Source organism: Lycium barbarum, chromosome 12 (assembly GCF_019175385.1).
Source record: "Lycium barbarum isolate Lr01 chromosome 12, ASM1917538v2, whole genome shotgun sequence".
NCBI lineage: Eukaryota > Viridiplantae > Streptophyta > Magnoliopsida > Solanales > Solanaceae > Lycium > Lycium barbarum.
Genome location: NC_083348.1, coordinates 1795392 through 1815964, shown reverse-complemented (window position 1 = coordinate 1815964; position 20573 = coordinate 1795392). Strand labels below are relative to the sequence as shown.

Here is a 20573-nt window from a genome sequence, read left to right as displayed (position 1 = left end):
TTTTACTCCATTTATGATGATCCCACTAATTAACGCCAAATATTTTTTTATACAGAAAATAATATCAATATTAGAAACTAATAGTTACAGTATTAGCTAACATAATTTCGCGTGGTATTATGAAAAGCTGTTATTATATTTTTAATAATTGAGAATAACTATTTGTAAATATTAAGTTACAGTAAGCGTTATGGAATTGCATTCAATATATGTTTACTTTTTCAAGTTAAAGAAAAGAGTATGAGACTTATTAGCTTTTTATTTTTCTTGGACTTCCACATATTGCACTATGATATAAGAAATGTATTAACAGATTAAAACACATTTGACATTGCACACATTCAGTGTTTGATGATTCTGTCTTATCGAATGGGTTTAAATTAAAATAGAAATTTAGAACGTTATTTGTTGAAGCAAAAGTTATAGACTCCAGCACTACCATTGATTATGACATTCCTCGAGAGGTTTTGGACTTTAGGCAATCTCATGATCAATCTGTCAAATTCTTATATGATGAGCTTGCTATCAGTAATAGTTTGAGGACAGTAGTTTTCTGTTATTTATTACTTTCAGCTTGAAATCGACGCTTGCATTTATTTTTTCTTCTAGGAATTATGTCTAGACAAGAGAATGAACCAACATACTTTGTTTTGAGCTTCAAAGTTAGTTAAAATATAATTGCATCAAAGGTGGAAATACCTAAAACGTTAAAGAAAAATAAAGAAGAGAATTTGTAAATAAATGATAAGCTTTGTAGACACTTGCTAACTGATGTATCGTTTTGTTGCACATTTGCATGTATATGTCTGTCACTTCTCCACTATTAAAAAAACCATAGTATCTTTACTTATGTGAAGTTGAAAATTATGTTAGCATTTCTTGAATATCAAAATATCTTTCTATGATAAGTTGGTTGGTCAATATATGTTGATTCAATTCCCAAAAATTAAGCAAAGTTCATCCTACATACAGTCAAACTCAATTTGAGTTATTGAAGTGTATACTCTAAAAAACTTTCATTAAAATGAAAAGAAGAGGTGTTTTTATATCATGCATTTTGAAAACAAAAAGAAACTCTACTTCTTTTAACTCTCAATCATGATTTTATTTGTACGAATTTGCAGAAAATGTTGAACTATTTTTTCAATAACTTAATGCCAAAAAGAACGGACTGAAAAGGATTGCAAATTTAACTCTTAATATTGGTTCGAACCCGGGCTAAGCAAGGGTCAAATGTCACTAGTGTTTATTATATTTGAATATGGTGCTACTAGATAATGTACTTATCTCTTTCACCATATATTGTAGATATAAAAGTAGCTATTAATCACAATGAAGTATATAGAAGTCTTTTGTTATTGTATCTACTTTTCACATGCAACAGAGGCATCCTGATAATGTCTATTGCATAAGTGTGAAAGTTGTTGCAGTGCTAGATGAATTTAGAATGCTTGATTGATGAGTGTTTCAGATTTCATTTGTAGAGAGTGCGATTAACTATTTCGGCTTTAGCAAAGTGTACTGTAATTTTGAATGAAGACGTGCTCACAAGTGATGGTCATCCTGACCCCCAAAAAAAAAAATTGATAAACATTTGTAGTGCAATTGCTTGGTCTAAGCGAGTTACAATTTCATTACCTTAGAGTTTTGCCCGTGCCATGCCCGTCTAGTCTTAAATAATGACAAGTTATTAACACTCACAAATTATTCACTAATTAGTAGCTAGAATGCCAATAAAGTCTAGCTAGTAGTGGGAATTGTATTGTTGGTCTAAACTGGCCTAAATATACTTTTAATACGATGTGATATTGTTCGATTTTGGGTCAAGCTCGCACGACTTTCCTTAAAAGGTCTCACGTTATTAGGAATATTCATACACCTTATATGTAGCTTTTTTTTTCTTATATGTAGCGGGGTGAGGTGGAGCGAGGTAGTTGCGGGCCGGGTTTAACCTTAACCCGTGAAGACTTCAACTGCTCCACCCCGCACTGTATAGGAAAAGAAATCTCTTTTCAACCAGCCCCGGCCACCCCGCTTCAATTCTTTTTTTTTTTTTTTTTTTTTTTTTGAGTAATTGTTGTAATTGTTTTTGTTAGCATGTAGTTTGTACTAATTTTCGCTCCTTTACACTACGGAAAAACATTTCTTGGTGAACGATTCTTTTCAGGAGTACTGATTTGAACAACGGATAAAACTATCACTAACGTTAAATATATTAATAATGAATGCAGTTGTTAAAAATTATAAATCATAAACATAAAAACCAAACTTTGATTAGTTTCCAAAGAAAATGTGTTAGAATGATATCACTTATTGCTACAGTTTTGTCGCGTTTTCTCAATAGAAGCAAAAACATATTAAGCTGCTTCTCATAATGACAGGAGCTGTTTATGTTTTGTAAAATTCTTTTAACTGGCAGCGTATAAGCTTTTGAAAATTGGTTCTGTAACAGCACATTCTGTCGAAATTAACTTTTATTCTTATGATTCATGATAAAGCTCTTGGAAACTACATGAAACTTTTTAAGTCAATCTAAAAAAATTACAGAACTTACAGTGGCCAGTGATATTTCTACTTGAGTAGTTGAATGCTAAAATGTCCATATATTAGTTAGTGGAATAAACCCACAACCACCCCGCTCCGCCTAAGATTTTAAAACATATCATTTATCCCGCCCTGCTTATACAGAACAACTCACCGCCCCATTGCCTTCCCTAGGTTAGATACTACAACATATTAGATCTTTAACCACACTTTAAAAAGCGTGATCTAAACCATCATAAACACCACTATTAGACCTAAAACAACAACTACTCCTAGATGAAGAAGCACCTTTACTGGAAAAAATCGAGATGCTTGGCACCCAAATACTCCTCTCTTTTCCGCGAAAAGCACAATATTTGACCCTTTTATATCTAAATTCAACCTTTATGCTGTGTCTGCCATTTTAAAAATGATCAAAAACTGGGTTGAAGAACAAAAAACAATCAAATGCTTGAGAATTAGTGAAGACGTCTTTCTCTTCATCTATTGAACACTTTATGAGAAAATGCACTCTTTCTTAATATTCCGGTTCAAACACTAACGTCAGGAAAAAAAATATTGCCGGAAAGAGTAAACCACAGCGAAAATCATCCATTTCCAGTTAACTTCTCTGTCTCTTTTTCGGACCTTTGGCTTGTTTTGTGATATGTTTCCATGTCAGTAGCATGTGATTGAACTTGATCTACAATTGTCAAATTTGTGTTTAATGGGGACAGTTTGAGCATATATTAGATGTTCAATATGTATTGAGCCATAAAATAGAACAAGGATTTACATACTCTTGGAAAAGGAAGTTAGCACCTGTCATATACAGAGATGATATATTAAAACAGTTGCCTAGTAAGTACCATAAGGCTTCTATACCACTAAAAAAGTCCAGAGGTTAATCTACCAAAAATATGTAACTGACCCCCAAAATATACCCCTAACTACGCATTATCTGCTGTTAACTTCAAGTAAATACATTGAACCCTTAGGCCTAGCCATTTCCATGGATTTCATGCAGGAATTCCCAGTATTTAGTTAGCATATGATCATTTGGATGTACTCGATCCCACTTGCCCGTACAAAATATTGCATAGGCATCAGCTGCATACCTGGAAAGTTAAACAGAAGCATCAATTCAGTTTCTCTGTGATGAGGAGCTAAAATCCATTTAGTTGCGTGTCTTACTTGCCAATGCCATGCAGCTGTGTGACATGAGTCCAAGTTTTTCCGAGATATTCTTGAGAGAGCCGTTGAATATCCAGTGACCTCTTCCTATATAATCCTAAAGGTCGTATCAGATTTTCAATATCCTCTGCAGCAACCTCTGTAGCAACCACTGCATTTGGACACAGAGTAAAAAACTCTGCTAGCACTCTCTCAACCTACATGCATGTGCTCACTATTAGTATGTGATCTCATAAACAGAACCCTCACATAACAAGGTCATTATACAAAATATAAGACACAAATAACTATGTGGCTCTCATTGCTTCACTTCTGATCAACAAGCAACCCGAACCACGGGAAAAGGGGAATGCCCCACACAAAATTGGCTGTCCCTTACATATTGTTCATTAAATAGGTCCACCAGTACTTTTAAGCTAATGCAAAGCAATAAATTATCCCAAAACACTTGAGCTTTGATGCTTGGGTCTATCCCTTGCATTTGTTCTATTATGTGACTAGAAATGGAAAGGCTTTATCAGAAGTATTTACGTTTATCAATTAGCTGATACTTTGACACAATAATTTCACCAGTTAACTGCCTGTATATCCCCTATTTTGAGAATGGAATCTGCCTATATATCACTTTTAGGTCTAAAATTTGCTTCCTAATTGCCCATAGGATGCTGCTGCTTAATATGCAGGAAACTTTATCTAGCAACATAAGCCAAACATCTCAATAACCCGTGACTACTTAAGAAAGGGAACAGTGGCAACAATTACCTGCACACCAGTGGTGCAATTTAGAAGCATGCAAATAACTAACACCCTCCAAGGATCATGAGCATGGTTTTCTTGGAGAAGATTAAAATGGGATCGCGGAGGTACCCAAGTGTTGTCTTCACTCCTCCTTAAATAAGCCTCATCTCTTTTCTGGGAAGCAGAGAGGAGAGATTTCTGCCCTTTTGAACTTTTTCCACTCTTCTTCTTTTCACGGTGTGCAGTCTGAAAGTAGGGAGAAACCTTCCTTTTGGTGAGACAGTTCTTAGAAGGCTTTGGTCTATCCACCCCTACCTTTGTGTCTTCTCCCACTGTTGACTTAGCAAAGTACGGGGACACCACTCGAACTTTGGTTCGTGATTTCTTGTCACTTTTTCCGTTTCCTTTCATCACACGTTTTACCAACCTTCCTTTCTTCACTTCAGTTTCACCATTCTTTGCGTTCACGAAGTAAGGGGAAACTACTCGTGCTTTCTGTTCAATCATCTTGCCATCAATCTGATTCTGAGATACGCAAGGTTCAAACATAGTTCTGCAGCCTCCTTCCCCAGAATGTGATAAATGACTCTCATTTCCAATCATAGAGCCAGATTCCGAAGACTTTTGCATTGTTTTGAACCTTCGAGAGAAAGGGCTACTAACTTGTGACTTGAGGACAATCTTCTCATCTTGAGTCCTCCTTTTACCGGAACTAAAGCTTCCACCTTTGTATACAAACTGTGATAAGAGATCATCAATACTCTTGACCACTGCATTATGACCACGATTAACCGAAATTGAAGCAACAGTAGCACTTCCCTCATCTAAATCAGCAGATTGTTTATTATCATTCTCATTAATATTTTCCAATTTTGTATCAGGAGGACCAGTCAGGACTGGATTGGCATCCATTTCCCTCTTATCATTTCCCAATTTCTCATCATCACCACGTTTAGCATTTTTCTTTCTCTTCCTTTTGTTACTCCTCTGATGCATTTCCGGAGTAACCATCCACTCACTCTTGATAGGCTTCATATACAAATCAGAAATAGCTTGACTACTTCGAGTCTCCTCATAGTCAGGCACTTTCTCGAAATATGGAGAAGATTTTACAATTTTTACTTCCTCTTCACAATGTTTCTCCCTCTGCTTCTTCCTTTTCTTCTTTCTTTTATTATCCATACATACATCCTGCATATCATCACCGACTTTTGCTACAATAGAAACATTATCACAACTCTGAGCTGACATTGACCTTGATGAACGCGCCCTGTTTGTCTGGTTCTTACCATCATCTGATTCTGAAAGAAACCTACAATTGACACTGTGATTGCCATATTTAGCAGTGCCAAATATCTCCCTTAACATTTTATAATGTAAAAGCCCTTTATTTCTAAACATCTTCTTACCACCATGGATCTGTGAAAGAAAATAAATTTATTAGACTAAAATTTCAACCACGAAAAATATAGTAAGCTTTGACAAACTCACCCAATAAATATGTTCCCAGACGTCATCGTTACAAGTTACTTTGTTGTTATTTGGGTTCCATTCATAACCAGTAACTTGTAACAGATCCATGAACTGCTTTGTCTCATCTCTAAATTTTTTACATAATGCCTGCAGTTGTGTTACACCAATTTGTTTGCCTGTTTGATGATATAATTTTTGAACAACTCCTTGCCAGTCTAGTTGGTTGAAGTCTTTCTCGTGAATCACCAATTCTTCATAGAGGATTCCGATGAGGAACTCCCTCCATGGCTTCGCCCTGCGGCGTGAACTGGACATACTTGTACGTATCTAATAACACAAGTAATAAATGATAGGTATCAGTCATCCAACCAACACAAATGTAACCATGAATATTTAGTGCTTTCTTGAAATATTCAGCAAAAAACAAGAGGGATTCATGGGTCTTTGAAGAAGGGGAAAAGGGTCAAAACTGCCCCTCTATATAAAAAATCAATATACGACCAACTTGTTCCCGAGTCTTAAATCACTAGGCAAGGGAGCAGATAACATGTGAGTTTTTTATTTAGTTGATTTAGATTTAAAAATGAAACCGGGTTATGTCGAAGATTTTTTAATTAAGACAGGGTATGTTTGAAAATTTTAATAACGAAAGAGTTAATTTTTTATCTAAATTTGTAATGGATGATATTTATAGCGATAGATGGGCATTTTTGACCCTTTTCCCTTGAAGAATTGAAGGAATCTATATATTGTGATAATGGATAAAAAGAATTTGGTTTGCCCAGAAAGCACTCTCACTATCTATTATTCAAAAGAAAGAAAAGCTGAAACCCAGTGGGTCACTCGGAGTAATCAGTAATGTATAGCCCTAACCTGTAAAAAGTGAATCCCTAATAAAGCAAAAGAAGGAGCAATAGATAATAATACCTTCTTCACATGGACCGACCCACCGCCTACGGATTCCTTCAGAGTCCATCTGGGTTCCATCCTCCCGCCATATGTACTGTATAGCAATAGGACACAATGTTCAAGACACAAAATTGGGAAAATCAAACAATCTTAACTCTATTGTCCAAATTATAAGTCAATCTCACCTTACCTCTAACGTTAAGGAGTCATTTGATAGTTGGTTAGGATTATGCAGGGATTATTAATATAGTTATTAGTTATGGGGTTCGGAACTAAAATGTTCTCAAAAAAAACATTTGGAATTAAAATATCCCAACAAAAAAAAAGTTATCAAAGTAACTTTAGTGCAGTATTTTACTGCGTTATAGCACTTGACGGAGACGGAGCCATTAAGTGCTATAACGAGTAAAATACTGCACTATCTAAAAGTTTCTCTCACCTATAACGCATTATTTTACTGCATTATAGGAGTCTGCCATTTCTCACATTTTTCACTCCTATTTCTTTTTACGTAGTTTAGCCGTATATTAATCATGCTTTGAGATTCCGGAACTTCAATATTTTATATACAACTCTAGTTATATTTGTACAATTAATAAAATAGGCTCAACACATCAAGAATACGCAATACTTTGGATTGTCATTTTAGTGGTTGAAAAGTGCTCGAAGTCCTTTTTTATTTGAAGACTTGTAGTTGTCATACCCCATTTTAACCAGGTTAAATTAGAAGTACGACATATTGGAGATTCCTGTTTTTATTTATTTTAAGGAGTCGCCACCTAATTATTTATGGTGAATTAGGACACCTAAAGTTTATTAAAATTATTTTTAAAGTTAACTCTGTTTAAGGTCTGCCAAAATTAAGATTCTAGGTAAGGGTTCAATTAGTCTAAAGGGAAGGGATTAGGCATCATTTAAGACTCATTAACAATGGTTAACCGACCGGACTAAGATTTAATTAGGCTAAATGTAAATGTAACATTATAGAAAGAAAAATGATTTTTTTTTGTGAATTATTGATAAAGTTGTTTAAAGTAAAATTGGTAATTGCATAAAGAGTTTAGTTAAAATAAACTAAAAGAAGCGGAACATGTAATGTTTATATGTATTTGGAAAAAGTGAGTTATGCCGACTCACAAATTAAAAGAGTTAATGTAACATTAATGTTAAATAAATTTTAAAAGTTTCATAGAAAGACTATTAGTTTAATGTATGTTGTGCGAAGGTTATTTTAAACAAATATGTATTTCAAGTGTTGGAAAGGAACTAAAGTGAAAAAGTTATCCGTTGAAACTAATTTGCTTTTTATTTCTTAGGATAAGCTAAAGTTAGTGTAAGATTTGTGACATTTTAAACTTCTAAGATAGTAAACATAAATTATGATTCCCTTAGCCAAAAGATATAGTCATGCTATTTTGAAAATCAATTACTCAAATAAATGTTATAGATACTATAAATAGTTTTAAAAATAGAAGTGAATGTAATTTATGGAATTAACTACCTATTACTAAACTAAAACCCTTAATGTCACTAAAGTTTATCTTAATTAACAAGCACAAATGTTAGTCATACGATACAAGTTAAATGCACACAGAAATAAGATAAAAAGTAAAATGATTTAAATGGGCTCAGCCCACTTTCTGCTTGTTGCCACTGTTATGGTTGTGCTGATATGGTGGTGATCATGTTGGGATGTTGGCCCAACGCCAAATGTGGAAGGAGACAAGTCCGAGGGACTCGTATGCGATAGCCATGCATAAAAATGAAAGAAAATGATTAGTATATAATCAATGAATAAGGTTGATCATATAATATGTAAACTAAAACAAAATCAGTAGCTTGTGTATACGGTGTATATGCCATGTATATCGCATAGCAATAGCATAATGGCAAAGAGGAGGAAGGTGAGTAGAAGGGTTTCTAATTAGTTCAATATGAGTACGCACATATATAATGGTGCACTTTGCCATAATACGAACATTTATCGACGGTGGGAAACTCATGACCAGTATAAAAATGACATACAATGAACCATTTGTCTTGTTTAAGTCATGAAGATGTTTAAGCATGGATAAATTGTAGTCTAAACTATCCAAGAGGGAAATGACTCTCCAATCCCTTAAATTGCAGGATGGGATAACCACAAAATAAGAGGCAACACAAACACTAGAAAATAGGCAAACTTGCACAGTAATGGCAGTGTACTCTGCAAAACTAATTGGCTGCATCCCATACTAATGCACAGAAAAGAACTAGCAATGAACAATGCAGGAAAAACTGCACAATATGTCATGGCAAACTGCATCTGCACAGCAGTGTCAATGAACAACATTAACTACAAACATGCCTAGGAGACAGCAGTTATTAGCAGTGACATTGAACTTCACAAAATTGACCACGATACTAATCATACAACTTTCAGATAAAAGAAAAGACACCAATGCTTGCTTCTGCCCAACAGCAACTGTCATCACATTTTCATTAAGTTAAATTCCCAAAATATCAAACGACAGAGGGTCAAGACAGAGAGGGCGATATCATTCTTCCATATACACAAATATGCAAACAGTAACAGCAGAATTAGTGCAGGGAATTAATTAATTTGGGTTGTTAACAGGGCAAGGCACAAGTAACAATTGTATCACTTAAGTTGACAGAAATTTGAGAGTACAATATGATCTTAAGTTTAAAGGTTAAACTGTAGCAATCAAGCAAAATTGCAGATAGCTCCTACTGTTTGCAACACCTTTAGTCTAGCCTATGTTTAGTTCAGAGGTTTAGAAGGAGACAAATTTGCACAGGGAAAATCCCATTTCAAAACAGAAGAATATCATACACATGTTCAACACTTATACGTTGGCATAGTCTTGTAAGTGATCAAAGTAAACTGGAGTACAGGAAAATATTATGTCAAAATTCAGATTCATTCTTATGTATCAAGTATAGATGACATAAACCCCTTAAGAGGAAAGGGAATGAGGAGGACCATGGTGCAACAGGAGATAAGTAAAAACAACCAACTCATGAGAATTGGGCAGAAGGTTCAGCAGTTTATGTTCAGAGAAACAACAGAGAAGAAGAACCATTGGAGAAGATTTCTAAACATAGGATGCATGATCAAAAGCAGGTCACAATACCAAGCAAGATGAAATGCCATGGAGGGCATGTGATTGCACAGAACAAACATACAGTGTCTTAACTAGGACAAGAAGAAGGAGAGGAAAGAATACCTAAGGAAACAAGTTAAAAAATAAGCAGGAATGTCATGCAAAAATCAGAAGGAAACAGTAGCACAAAGTATCCTGGGTATGCAGCAGCCATGATGAAAGAAAGCAGGTAAGTTACAACATGTTTGAAGGGCAGGAGTTATGCGAAATTCATTCAATGATACATGATGACATATCTAGAGCAGAGAGAGAGGTAAATCACAATCAGTAATGCAGAGTTCAAGGAATAAAACAGGACAGAGGTAAGATTTGTTGTTCATGATCACATAGAGAAACTCAAAACAGTATACAAATACTCATTTGGCAAAATTATGACCTTTGAGATTAAAACCTTAGCTACATTAGACAAAGAAACTTCTGGTTGAACATGAAGGCAAAACAAGACTGCCCATTGAGAGACTAAAACATGTCAGCTTTATGCAAAGCAGTTCCAGGCAGCTTCTAAGCCCAATTAGACAGAAACAGGTTCAAATAGTCATGTTTAAGCCTTTTAGTGCTATTTCAAGTTTAGTGTGCATATAAGGATTCCATATAACCCATGTTTAAACTTTTACTTTGCCATTTATTTTGGACTTAAAGTAATCAAGAGTCATTAAATGAGGAACTAGTATAATGCTGAACTAATCAGATATCCATAAGTCCCCTTTTTAAACAAAATACAGATGGTAAGATTGAACTAATGATGACACTAAATAACTGTAGCTTTTTAACACAACATTTCTTAAATCATATCCCTATATTTTATTAAACCCCAATTTGTATGCATAATGCCCAACTGGAAGACCACATTCTGGATTTAGAAGAGTAATTTCAGCTAGTGACACTAACATTTGAAGGAAGACATGGTGTTCTGCTTTATACCTTTAAATATGGTGCTCATACTAACAGTCAGACTTAACAGACCCAATTTGATTAAAACAGTGTGCTTGATATTTCCTCACCAATTGAAACCAACAAATTCAAATATGCTAAACTAATTTTAGACGAAGCGAAAACGACAAAACGTGTGACTTCATACTCGGAATTTAATCAAAACATCAGAAATTATGCAAACACATGCTGTAATAAGATCACGCGGCAACAACAAACATCACATACGCTAATATCTAAACCAATATAACAGCAACAGTAAGCACAGATTTTAAGTGAAAAGATAATCAACAAGGCATCGTAACATGATTTTATACTAATGAAAATCTAACGGAACAATAAATCAAAATAGTGTCGGATTTCACCTGTTTGTGGTGCAGTGAATTGGGACGTCGCGGTCTCGGATTTATGCCCGAACTCGAACGAACCCGAACCCGATTTAAAGTAATTAAAGTTTCAAAGCGAAGAAGATGGAAATAGAGTATTTGAGTTTTGAATCCTTTTCTTCGGTTTTTTTTTTCGGTCTATTTCCGATCTGTTTTATCTTTTTCCGATCTCTTTCTTTGATTTTGGTTGATTAGGCTTTCCGTTCCCAAATCCCCTCTTTTTTTCCTCAATCCTTTTTTTTTTTTTTTTTTTTTATACTGAAAATTCCCTCTCCCTTTATAGAGTGAGGAGAGAGAGGAGCGGGGGAATAGGGGAAGTGGAGAGGAACATGATGCGTGGGGGGACAGCGGTGAGTGGAGGCGGCAGAGGCGTGGGGGACCGCAGTGAGTGGGAGAGAGCATGGGGAGCGTGGGAGGAGAGTGAAGGAGGGTGAGAGAGAATGAGGGAGAAGGGCGGCTGTGAAGAGAAAGAGGAAAGGAAAAGGGTTTTAGGGGTTTTAATTGTAGTGGGCCGCTGGGTCGGGTAAAATAATGGGCTGGATTGGGTGAAATGTTTGGGCCAGACGGGTGAGTATGGGTAATGGGCTGATGAGCTTAAGATAATGTGAATTGGTTGAAATTGTGATCATTCCTCATTCATTTTAATTATTCTTGGGCTTTTAACTTAACAACCAGTACAACATATATTATGTGAAGCCAAATAGTAAGTAGTATGTGTAAAGTAAAATTAATTTAACGAGTACGAATCCTAAAATGAAATGATGACGAACCATTTAAAATTTGTGATAAAGTAATGCTAGTAATGTTGAAAAAATAAAAGTAGCGAAAATAATAGTAGTGAAAATAAAGTATTTAGCTCATCAGTAAATTTAGACGCCCGAGTGAATAAAAATTAAATAAATGAGGGACAAAATTGGGTGTCAACAGTAGTCATTAGCTTTAAGTTATTTATCTTTTAGGTTTTCATCTTAATTTTAAATTAATGCTTAACTTTATTTCGAATGTGTCACGTTTTTTTTTTATTATCAATTTAGGATGTGAAACTATAAACAATAATAAAGACTAAGATAATATTTATAAATATGCAAAAAATATATAATATTTACGATAAATTGTACAACACTAATGTATATACACTATCGAGGATGGGTCCCACATGTAGTATGCCGGAGACTATCCCTGGGCCTAAGGCTCATGCCATCCCCACCGCCCTCGTCATCGTCTCCATCGCCCTTTTTCCTCTTAATAATCGGGCGCTCCAAGTCATGATCATCTCCTCTTCCCCTAGCCCTTACGCCCTTAACTAGAACATGCTTCTTCTTGGGATCTAGTCCCGCTGGCACGCTCAGAACCTCAGGCTGAGCTGGGTCTGGAAACTCGACCTCTTCCTCGTCGTGAGTCACCACCGCAGGCGCCGAAGGATGAACCTGAAAAGTATATAAATATAAGTACCATTTCTTATTTATATTGAATACATTAACGTTATTTATTTAATCAAACCTGTGTGTCAACGGGCGCCTGAGTAGGCTCCTGAGATGGCTCTGTAGGCTCCTGAGATGGGTCTGGTGGTGAATATGAGGTAGTCTCCTGGACGAGATGTTGTTCGAAGTCCAAGTAAAGGTTACAAAAATTAAATAAATATTTACCTTATATTGAATAAAATTAGTTTTAAGTAAAAAACTTACATGCGCCTCGGTAGTCTCATGAGAAGACACCTCTGCCTCGGCAGGCTGATGAGAATGCTTCGGAATAGGCAGCTCTTGTGGACCCACTGGCGCCGAATCCTAAAATATGAAAAAATGAAATAATAAGTACTTTAAATGATCAAATATGTATATTAAATATTGACCTTATATTGAATAAAACTAATTTTAATTAAAAGCTTACATGTGGCTCGACAGTCACATGGGAAGACATCGCTGGCTCGGCAGGCCCATGAGAAAATGCCTGAGTGTGTGGCTCTGGTGGACTCGCTGGCGCCGAATCCTAAAATATAAGATAGTACTAAATAATGAGTAACATATATATATATTTAAAATAAATAATTTAAATGAACAAATAAGTATTTTAAATACTAATCGGGATCAAAAACTCATCGAAGTCAAGAATCCGGGCTCCCTCTAAATTCCTCACAGGCCGCTCATCAGCTAATGAAGCGCGTAACGCCGCCCAATCAACGTTATCACGCTCCTCCATGTATGCATTCTGGCTCGGCTGTGATGAAGACCCGGGTATCTCAGCAAGTAAGAGCGCCGGCGTAAACATAGGTGAGTCCCCAGGTGAGCTGCCACCGGCCTGGAAGGGCTGCGGATGGACTAGACCGTGAACGCCCTCTGGAATGGGATCGGCCTCATCCGCTTCATCTACCAATCCTCCACCACCAGGTCCTCTAGCAGCAGCGCCGCGTCATCTACGCGCACGGCGTCCTCTGGCAGCACGACGTCCTCTGCCAGCACGGCCTCCTCCTCTGGGAGCACCCGGTGCTGCCTGATACTCAGCCTCCGGAATAGGCTCCGCCATGCGCCTAATCTCGCCTACCTGGCGGATACTATCCTCGAAAATCCTAACCATCTCCGCGGCAAGCCCCGCAAGCCCAGGGTAAGGCATATGCTCTAACCCCAAGATGCGTAAACGTTGTACGGCCACCAGCTGCATTTGTGTATAACAGAAACAAAAAAAGTTTATTTTTAAAACGTAACAATTAATGAAATTAGATAAATCTAAATACGATAAACTTACCAATGCCTCGTACTGCCCCGCGAGTGCTGAATATCCTACATCCCTAGGGGGAAGCAAAGCTAGGTTGCCGATCAATCGGCGTGTGATCTTATGATACCAGCGCATGTAATGCTCAATGGGAGTCAAATGGGCGACCACCGCTAAAGTGCCCAACCTGTTCTCCCAACGGTGGAGCTGGACATCCATGAAAGCCAAAAAATCATCATCAACGGCAGCCCGATCGTCCCGCTGGTAGTGTCGGAGCTCATGACGGACATCAGGGGGTATACTCTGTGTATGCCCAAACTATCATAAGACACGCTCGGGCATGTGATCCTCTACGATGTCCAGGTGTATCAATGGACACCGCGACCTCCAAACCCCCTGACCTGCCCTACAGAAGGGGGGCAAACCATCTAATATAGCAGCATACGTCGTCCATATAAATAGCTGCATAACATATAAATACAAATCAGTGATCACCAAGTAGAAAAGACGTTTAATTAAATTATTAATGTAAATTTAAATAGTTTTACCGCATCGTCTGTCATGTGATCAAGCTGGTCTTGGAATGGAAGAATACTGTGGTGCGTATCGACATCCCGGTCAAAACCCGTTGTCCACCTCCTCGCATAAGGCATGTCAATCTCGAGGTGATGCCTAGGTACGGGCTGAAAAGGCAGCATCCTCTCCCACGCCCATAACTGTAAGCGATATTAGAAAATACGATTTTTAGTCGTCCTTTCAAGAGGTTTGTTGACATTAAAGGAACGCACACTTAAATATTACCTGGAGAAGAGCAAAAACTCCACACACATCTCTGACAGCACCAACAGACGCTCGGCACAAGCATCTATAAAGATACGCCAAAACAGCACCGCCCCAGCTATAGTCTCCCAAGCGGTCCAGATGCTCCAGAAAAACCAAGTAACGTAAACTGACAAAGGCACCCGATGAATTCGGGAACAAGATGCCCCCGAATATAATAAGCAGGTACAAACGGGCATGACGATCAACATCGTCCTACGGGTGCCGTCGTCAACCGAATCCAGACCCTCCAAATAAGTGCAGAGTGCACTAAGCTGAACTCTGACCTATAGATATCCCTCTAGTACCAGCCCATAATAACTCTGACCTATGATTGTCTTGCAAAGAAAATACTGATCTATCAGCGGGCCCCGGGTGATCATCAGGCCTAGGGGGAACATTCGGATCGATGAAAGAGTCCGGTCTGTACAAACTAAATTAGTCATTATTCTTGAAATGAAAGATAAATTATATTAACTAATCGAAATTTAGCAATAATATTTGTTTGGAACTCTATTTTGAATATGTGATACATTTTTAGTTGACCAAATAGCCAACACAACTACGATAAAATTAAACTAAAAGAGTATATTCGTCGACCACATATTTTCCTATAAACTTTACATTTTTATCGTTAGCTTATGTATTTATGAAAAGAAGAATTTTAACTATTCTTTTTAAGATAATTTTTTTTTATTTAACATATATATTCACGCTTTTAAAATTGTATAGATTAACATTTCATAATCGTTTACAACTTGTTTGGATGGTTGTTACCTATTGTATTATATTATGTTGTTAGTTTAAATAAAATGTTTGCTTTGATTGCTACTTTAATTTTATTGTTATGTAACGACGAAAGGTTCTATTTTATATAACCACTGATTTGGTCCTATACAATACAACACAATACGATAAATGTCAAAACAATACATAACAATCATCCAAACAAAGTGTTAACAATATAATAATTTATTACCAATCAACTTCTTTCAATTCACAAAGAATATTTAACAAAATAATAATTCATTAACAATTCATAAATAATTAACCAAATTAACAACTCATAAACATATAACAAATTAACAATGCATAAACATTTAACAAATTAACAATTCATAAACATTTAACAATTAATGAATTAAACCAAAAAAAAAAAAAAAAAAAAAAACGGAACAGTGGCATCAGCCACTGCCCAGCCCGATCAAACAAAAAAAAATGAAATTTTAATTTTTTTTTTTTGGAAATTAACGACGATTAAATGTTAAACATGCATGCAATATAATGTATATTACAAAATAATAACAAAAGTTCATAGTAGAAAACCTTAATCGAAGATTTTTTGTAGAGTTATTAGTTGTACGCCGTTTTTTCTCAAAATTTGAACTTAGAATCTTGATCCTTGACTTGAATATACCGAGAATCTACACTTTTCGGATGAAATTTAATAGAAAACGACGTTTTTAAGACGTGGGGACCACCTTGGCTCGCCTCCAATGGCGTTTTGAATTTTTTTTTGCCAATGGAGGGGACCAGTGGTGGAACCCGATCGGGTTATAGTGAAGCAATATAGCGCAGTATTTTATTGCGCTATAGGAGAGAAACAAACTCCTATAACGCAGTAAAATAGTGCGTTATAGGTGAGAGAAACTTTTGAATAGCGCAGTATTTTACTGCGTTATAGCACTTAACGGCTCCGTCTCCGTCAAGTGCTATAGCGCAGTAAAATATTGTGCTAAAGGTACTTTGGTAACTTTTTTTTTATTGGGGTATTTTGGTTCAAAATGTTTTTTTAGGGTATTTTGGTTCCGGACTCTTAGTTATGTAAGTGATAGTAATAGAGGTATTAGATTTGGTTCGGTCCGGTGGCTAAAAACTACTTATTTTGAGAAGTGTTTTCTTAAAAGTGATTTTTAAAAATGTACTTTTAGTGAGAAGCAGTTTGTGTTTGGCTAATTTATTTGAAAAATATTTTTGATGTTTTTAATAAGCAGATTGTGTTTGACTAATTTTTTTTTAAAAGTATTTTTGAGTGTCAAATTACGAAAAAGGACATATCAAGATTATTGTACAAAGAGAAATTATTTAAATATCTATTATGAAAGATTTTAATTAAGTTCTTACTTTTATTTAATTAAAACTTAATAAAATTATATATTAAAAATGTCATTTAATATAATACATATATAAATTATAAAAATATTAAATATTGATACAATATCAACACAATGATTTAAATATATTAAAAATATACTATCAAAATAAAATTAAAAATCATTCCACAAATTATAAAAGCCTATTACATATGTGAAAGCAAATTTATACTAAGTAAAATAAAAATTAATGGATTAATGAGGGATATACTTGTTAATATGTATTTATGGTAGGGATACTTTTATCTTGAAAAAAATGATTTTCTGCTTCTCCTTTTTTCAATTTCTACTTCTCCCAGTCGTAGAAAAATTGTTTCTGCTTCTACTTAAAAGTTGTTTTACTAATTAGCCAAACATTTCAAATAACCCAAATAAGTGCTTTTTCCTCCCAAAAAAACGTTTTTGGCCTCAAAACCACTAGGCCAAATAGGTTGTTGGTTATGCAGGGTTTAGTTATATAGGGTTTACTTATGCATAAATCATCTCTTTGGAAGTTGGTTGGTTATATTAAAAGTTAACAAATTACATACTTCTTAAAATTAAAATATTTGCTTATAATTAAAATTAAAATATTATCGTAAAATATTATATTAAAAAATTATATAAAATATTTGTTTAGAAAAGGAAAGTATTTAGTTGAGAATGATAAGGGTAATATTGTCATTTTAACTTTTTATTCATGTATTAATTATTCTATCTTCTACCCCGCATAAAATAATACACAAATTTCCTCATAACTTATACATGTATTAGTTATGCGGTTTCTAAATTACAAACCAAACGTTGTACTAATTTTATTCATGAATAACTTACTTCCTAACTAGATACCAAACGCGTATAAATATGCAGAAATTATTACATGAACAAGGTGCTTCTTTCCTAGCTACCAAACGTGATGTAAGTTAATGCATAAATTAGTACATGAATAAGTTGTCTCTAATGTTCAGCTATCAAATGACCCCTAAGGGATAGGAAAGGATACCCCTCCACATATTGAATGTGAGCAATAACCCCTCGTGCAATATTTTCCGGTGTGATTTTTTTTTTTTGAATAAAGATCTTTTTTTTTTCTAGAATTAAATTACAAAAATATAACTTTTATTATCGTCCCATTCACCTATTCCATTGAAAATAATATAATTATCTTTTAGGATATAACAACTACTTGGAATAATTTGTTAAGAAATTTCAAGTTATGTGACATTCGTTTTACTAATAATTTTCCACACCATATGTTAATTACAAATGTTGTATCTATATTTTTTGTTCCCTAATTTTAATTGGTTGGATATAATTGGTGTTTCAAGTTTTTGAGTTTTTGAAAAAAGATTGTATGAACTAAACTTTGAAAAATTGTTGGTTTTCTCTTCAAGAGCTAAGCTATTTAGATCATTCAATACCTCTATTTAGGACATATATAAATCTCATTCAACGTGTGCGCTTTATGCATGCCAAATTATAAATTTTGATAAAATTCCACTCTCCGTTCCTATTAATATGAAAACTCTGACTAGACACAGAGTTTTAAAATAAAGCTTCTAAATTATTGTCTACAATAAATTATAATATATATGTATGACTATAAATCATCTTATTCATAGTGAAATGGAAATTTTAAAATTAAATTACTCCCTCCGGTTCAAAACAAGTGTTCACATAACTTTTAGCATACCATTTAAGAAAATACTAACTCCTAGCTTGAAATTTATTAACAAAAATATTTCAAGTAGTTGTTAATTCATAAAAGATAAGTACATTATTTTCAATGGAATAGGTGAATGGGACGATAATAAAAGTTATATTTTTGTAATTTAATTCTAGAAAAAAAAAGATCTTTATTAAAAAAAAATACTGAAAAATATTACATAAGGGGGTTGTCATTTCCATTCAATATGTAGAGGGTGTATCATTTCCCAATCCTTAAATGATGACTCAAATAATAAATCAAAATTACTAAAGCACCATTTGTCTTTTACATGGATATAAGCTATTTTTAAATCATAATTATAATTATTTAAGCTACTTACACTTAATAATAAAATATGACAATAATTTATTAATTACAGCAAAATAATAGGATAAGTAAGGAATTAGACTTCAATTTTTCCCATTTTAGACTATAAATTTTCTCTCCTCGCTCTTTCTTTCTCACCAAAGGCACAAAAAATTGTAAACTCCACTAAAAATCAGAATCATTAAAAAACTTTAGATATTTGAATTTGAAGTTTTGATTTTGTCAAATATGGGTGTTCTTTCAGGGGTTAGAAGCATCATGATCGAATGGGAAGCTCTTAATGGAGGCTTTTTACAGGCTAATACCAACACTGATGGTTCCTTCCTAGGAATAGTCAGGGGACTTAGTCATCATTGGTTTCATGCAGACGATATCATGATGTACTAACATTATGGCAGAGCTCAAAATTGGTTCAACAATGGTGATTTAATATTTGCAAAAGAAGGTGGCTTTTAAAAGGCAAAAATTGTCTGTTAATGCCTTTTTACAAGACCTCACTCGCCTAAAGTGAGTGTATCACACACATAGCTAAGTCAAATGCCACATAGGACGAGAGATGTTTAAAATGTTCAGTTCTGATGGGTAGAGAGGTTCAGTAGACAAATATGTAAGTACAAACACCGGGATGTCACAGAGTATTAAGTACAGGATCTCCCATACTATTCCGCCTATTTTTTACGATATAAATGAATGAGTATTGATTATTAATTAATCCAGCCAATTCATTAGCTCGGTTGATTAGAAAATGACATTAGTCCATGATAAATAAACTAAAATGTTAACTACGCGATACATCTTATAATATGACAATTTTGAATATACTCTTAGGGGTCGATTGGTAGAAAGTATAAGCTGGGATATCCCAGCTTATACCTTCTCAACCCACTTATACTGGGATTATTTTATACCATCTTTTAGATGGTATAAAATAATCCCAATAGATGGGATAAATTAGTCCCGGGATTATAATTCCGGGATAATTTTGACTATCTACCAAACGACCCCTTAATATCTTAAATTCAAACACTTATACTTCTATAGTATGAGAATTCTATGAGGTATATCCATAATAAAGTATATTGAATGACATAAGAGTATTGTGTAAAACTTATTTTTTAGATTTTGAATTTAAGTTATATTTTCGATTTCAATCTATTTGCTTCAGTACTATTGACTTATTATTTCACGTTGCATGCAGTTTAATTTTGACTCACAATTGATAGATTATTATTTTATCAAATATTTGAATAATGTTATGTCATTATATTTATAATATTAATCTTTTTGTTGAACATGCAGTCCAAGAGGTTCTTACAAAATGTGTGTTTTTAATTATTATTAATTTAAAAAATATATATCATTTATTTTTTATAGTATAAGTTACAAATATATGATTATTAGTTAATATATTTTCAAGAAAAAATATATATCTTAAATACCTAATTTTATATTATTTATAAGGCACATACTTTTCAAATGTTAACTTTTAATTTTTTTATAATTAAATTAATCTAACTGTGTTATTACACTCGTGCAACTAAACAGTAAACTTATAATTATA

At 34.4% G+C, this 20573-nt stretch overlaps 1 protein-coding gene across 2 annotated transcripts; it reads right to left on the bottom strand.

The window, feature by feature from the left end:
- Nucleotides 1–3301: 3301 nt before the first annotated feature.
- LOC132622336 (methyl-CpG-binding domain protein 4-like protein) lies at nucleotides 3302–7052 on the bottom strand. Of its 2 annotated transcripts, none has more exons than XM_060336931.1 (6): nucleotides 7023–7052; nucleotides 6856–6931; nucleotides 5947–6255; nucleotides 4480–5874; nucleotides 3718–3914; nucleotides 3302–3641 (listed from the first exon to the last, which is right to left on the bottom strand). In XM_060336931.1, exons 2-6 carry the CDS (start codon nucleotides 6913–6915, stop codon nucleotides 3524–3526), a joined length of 2079 nt encoding a protein of 692 aa, XP_060192914.1. In that variant the 5' UTR covers nucleotides 6916–6931; nucleotides 7023–7052; the 3' UTR covers nucleotides 3302–3523. The 2 variants fall into 2 exon arrangements, with proteins under 2 accessions (XP_060192914.1, XP_060192915.1); XM_060336932.1 differs by having other exon boundaries at nucleotides 7028–7046.
- Nucleotides 7053–20573: the final 13521 nt, after the last annotated feature.

What these genes read in the sequence shown, in the direction of transcription:
- LOC132622336 (XM_060336931.1), bottom strand. Translation starts at nt 6,915, where the DNA reads ATGGAACCCAGATGGACTCTGAAGGAATCCGTAGGCGGTGGGTCGGTC. An exon ending in GGTCGGTCCATGTGAAGAAG is followed by an intron (nt 6,256 to 6,855) that starts GTATTATTATCT and finishes TTGTGTTATTAG; the next exon opens with ATACGTACAAGTATGTCCAG. An exon ending in TCTGGGAACATATTTATTGG is followed by an intron (nt 5,875 to 5,946) that starts GTGAGTTTGTCA and finishes TTTCTTTCACAG; the next exon opens with ATCCATGGTGGTAAGAAGAT.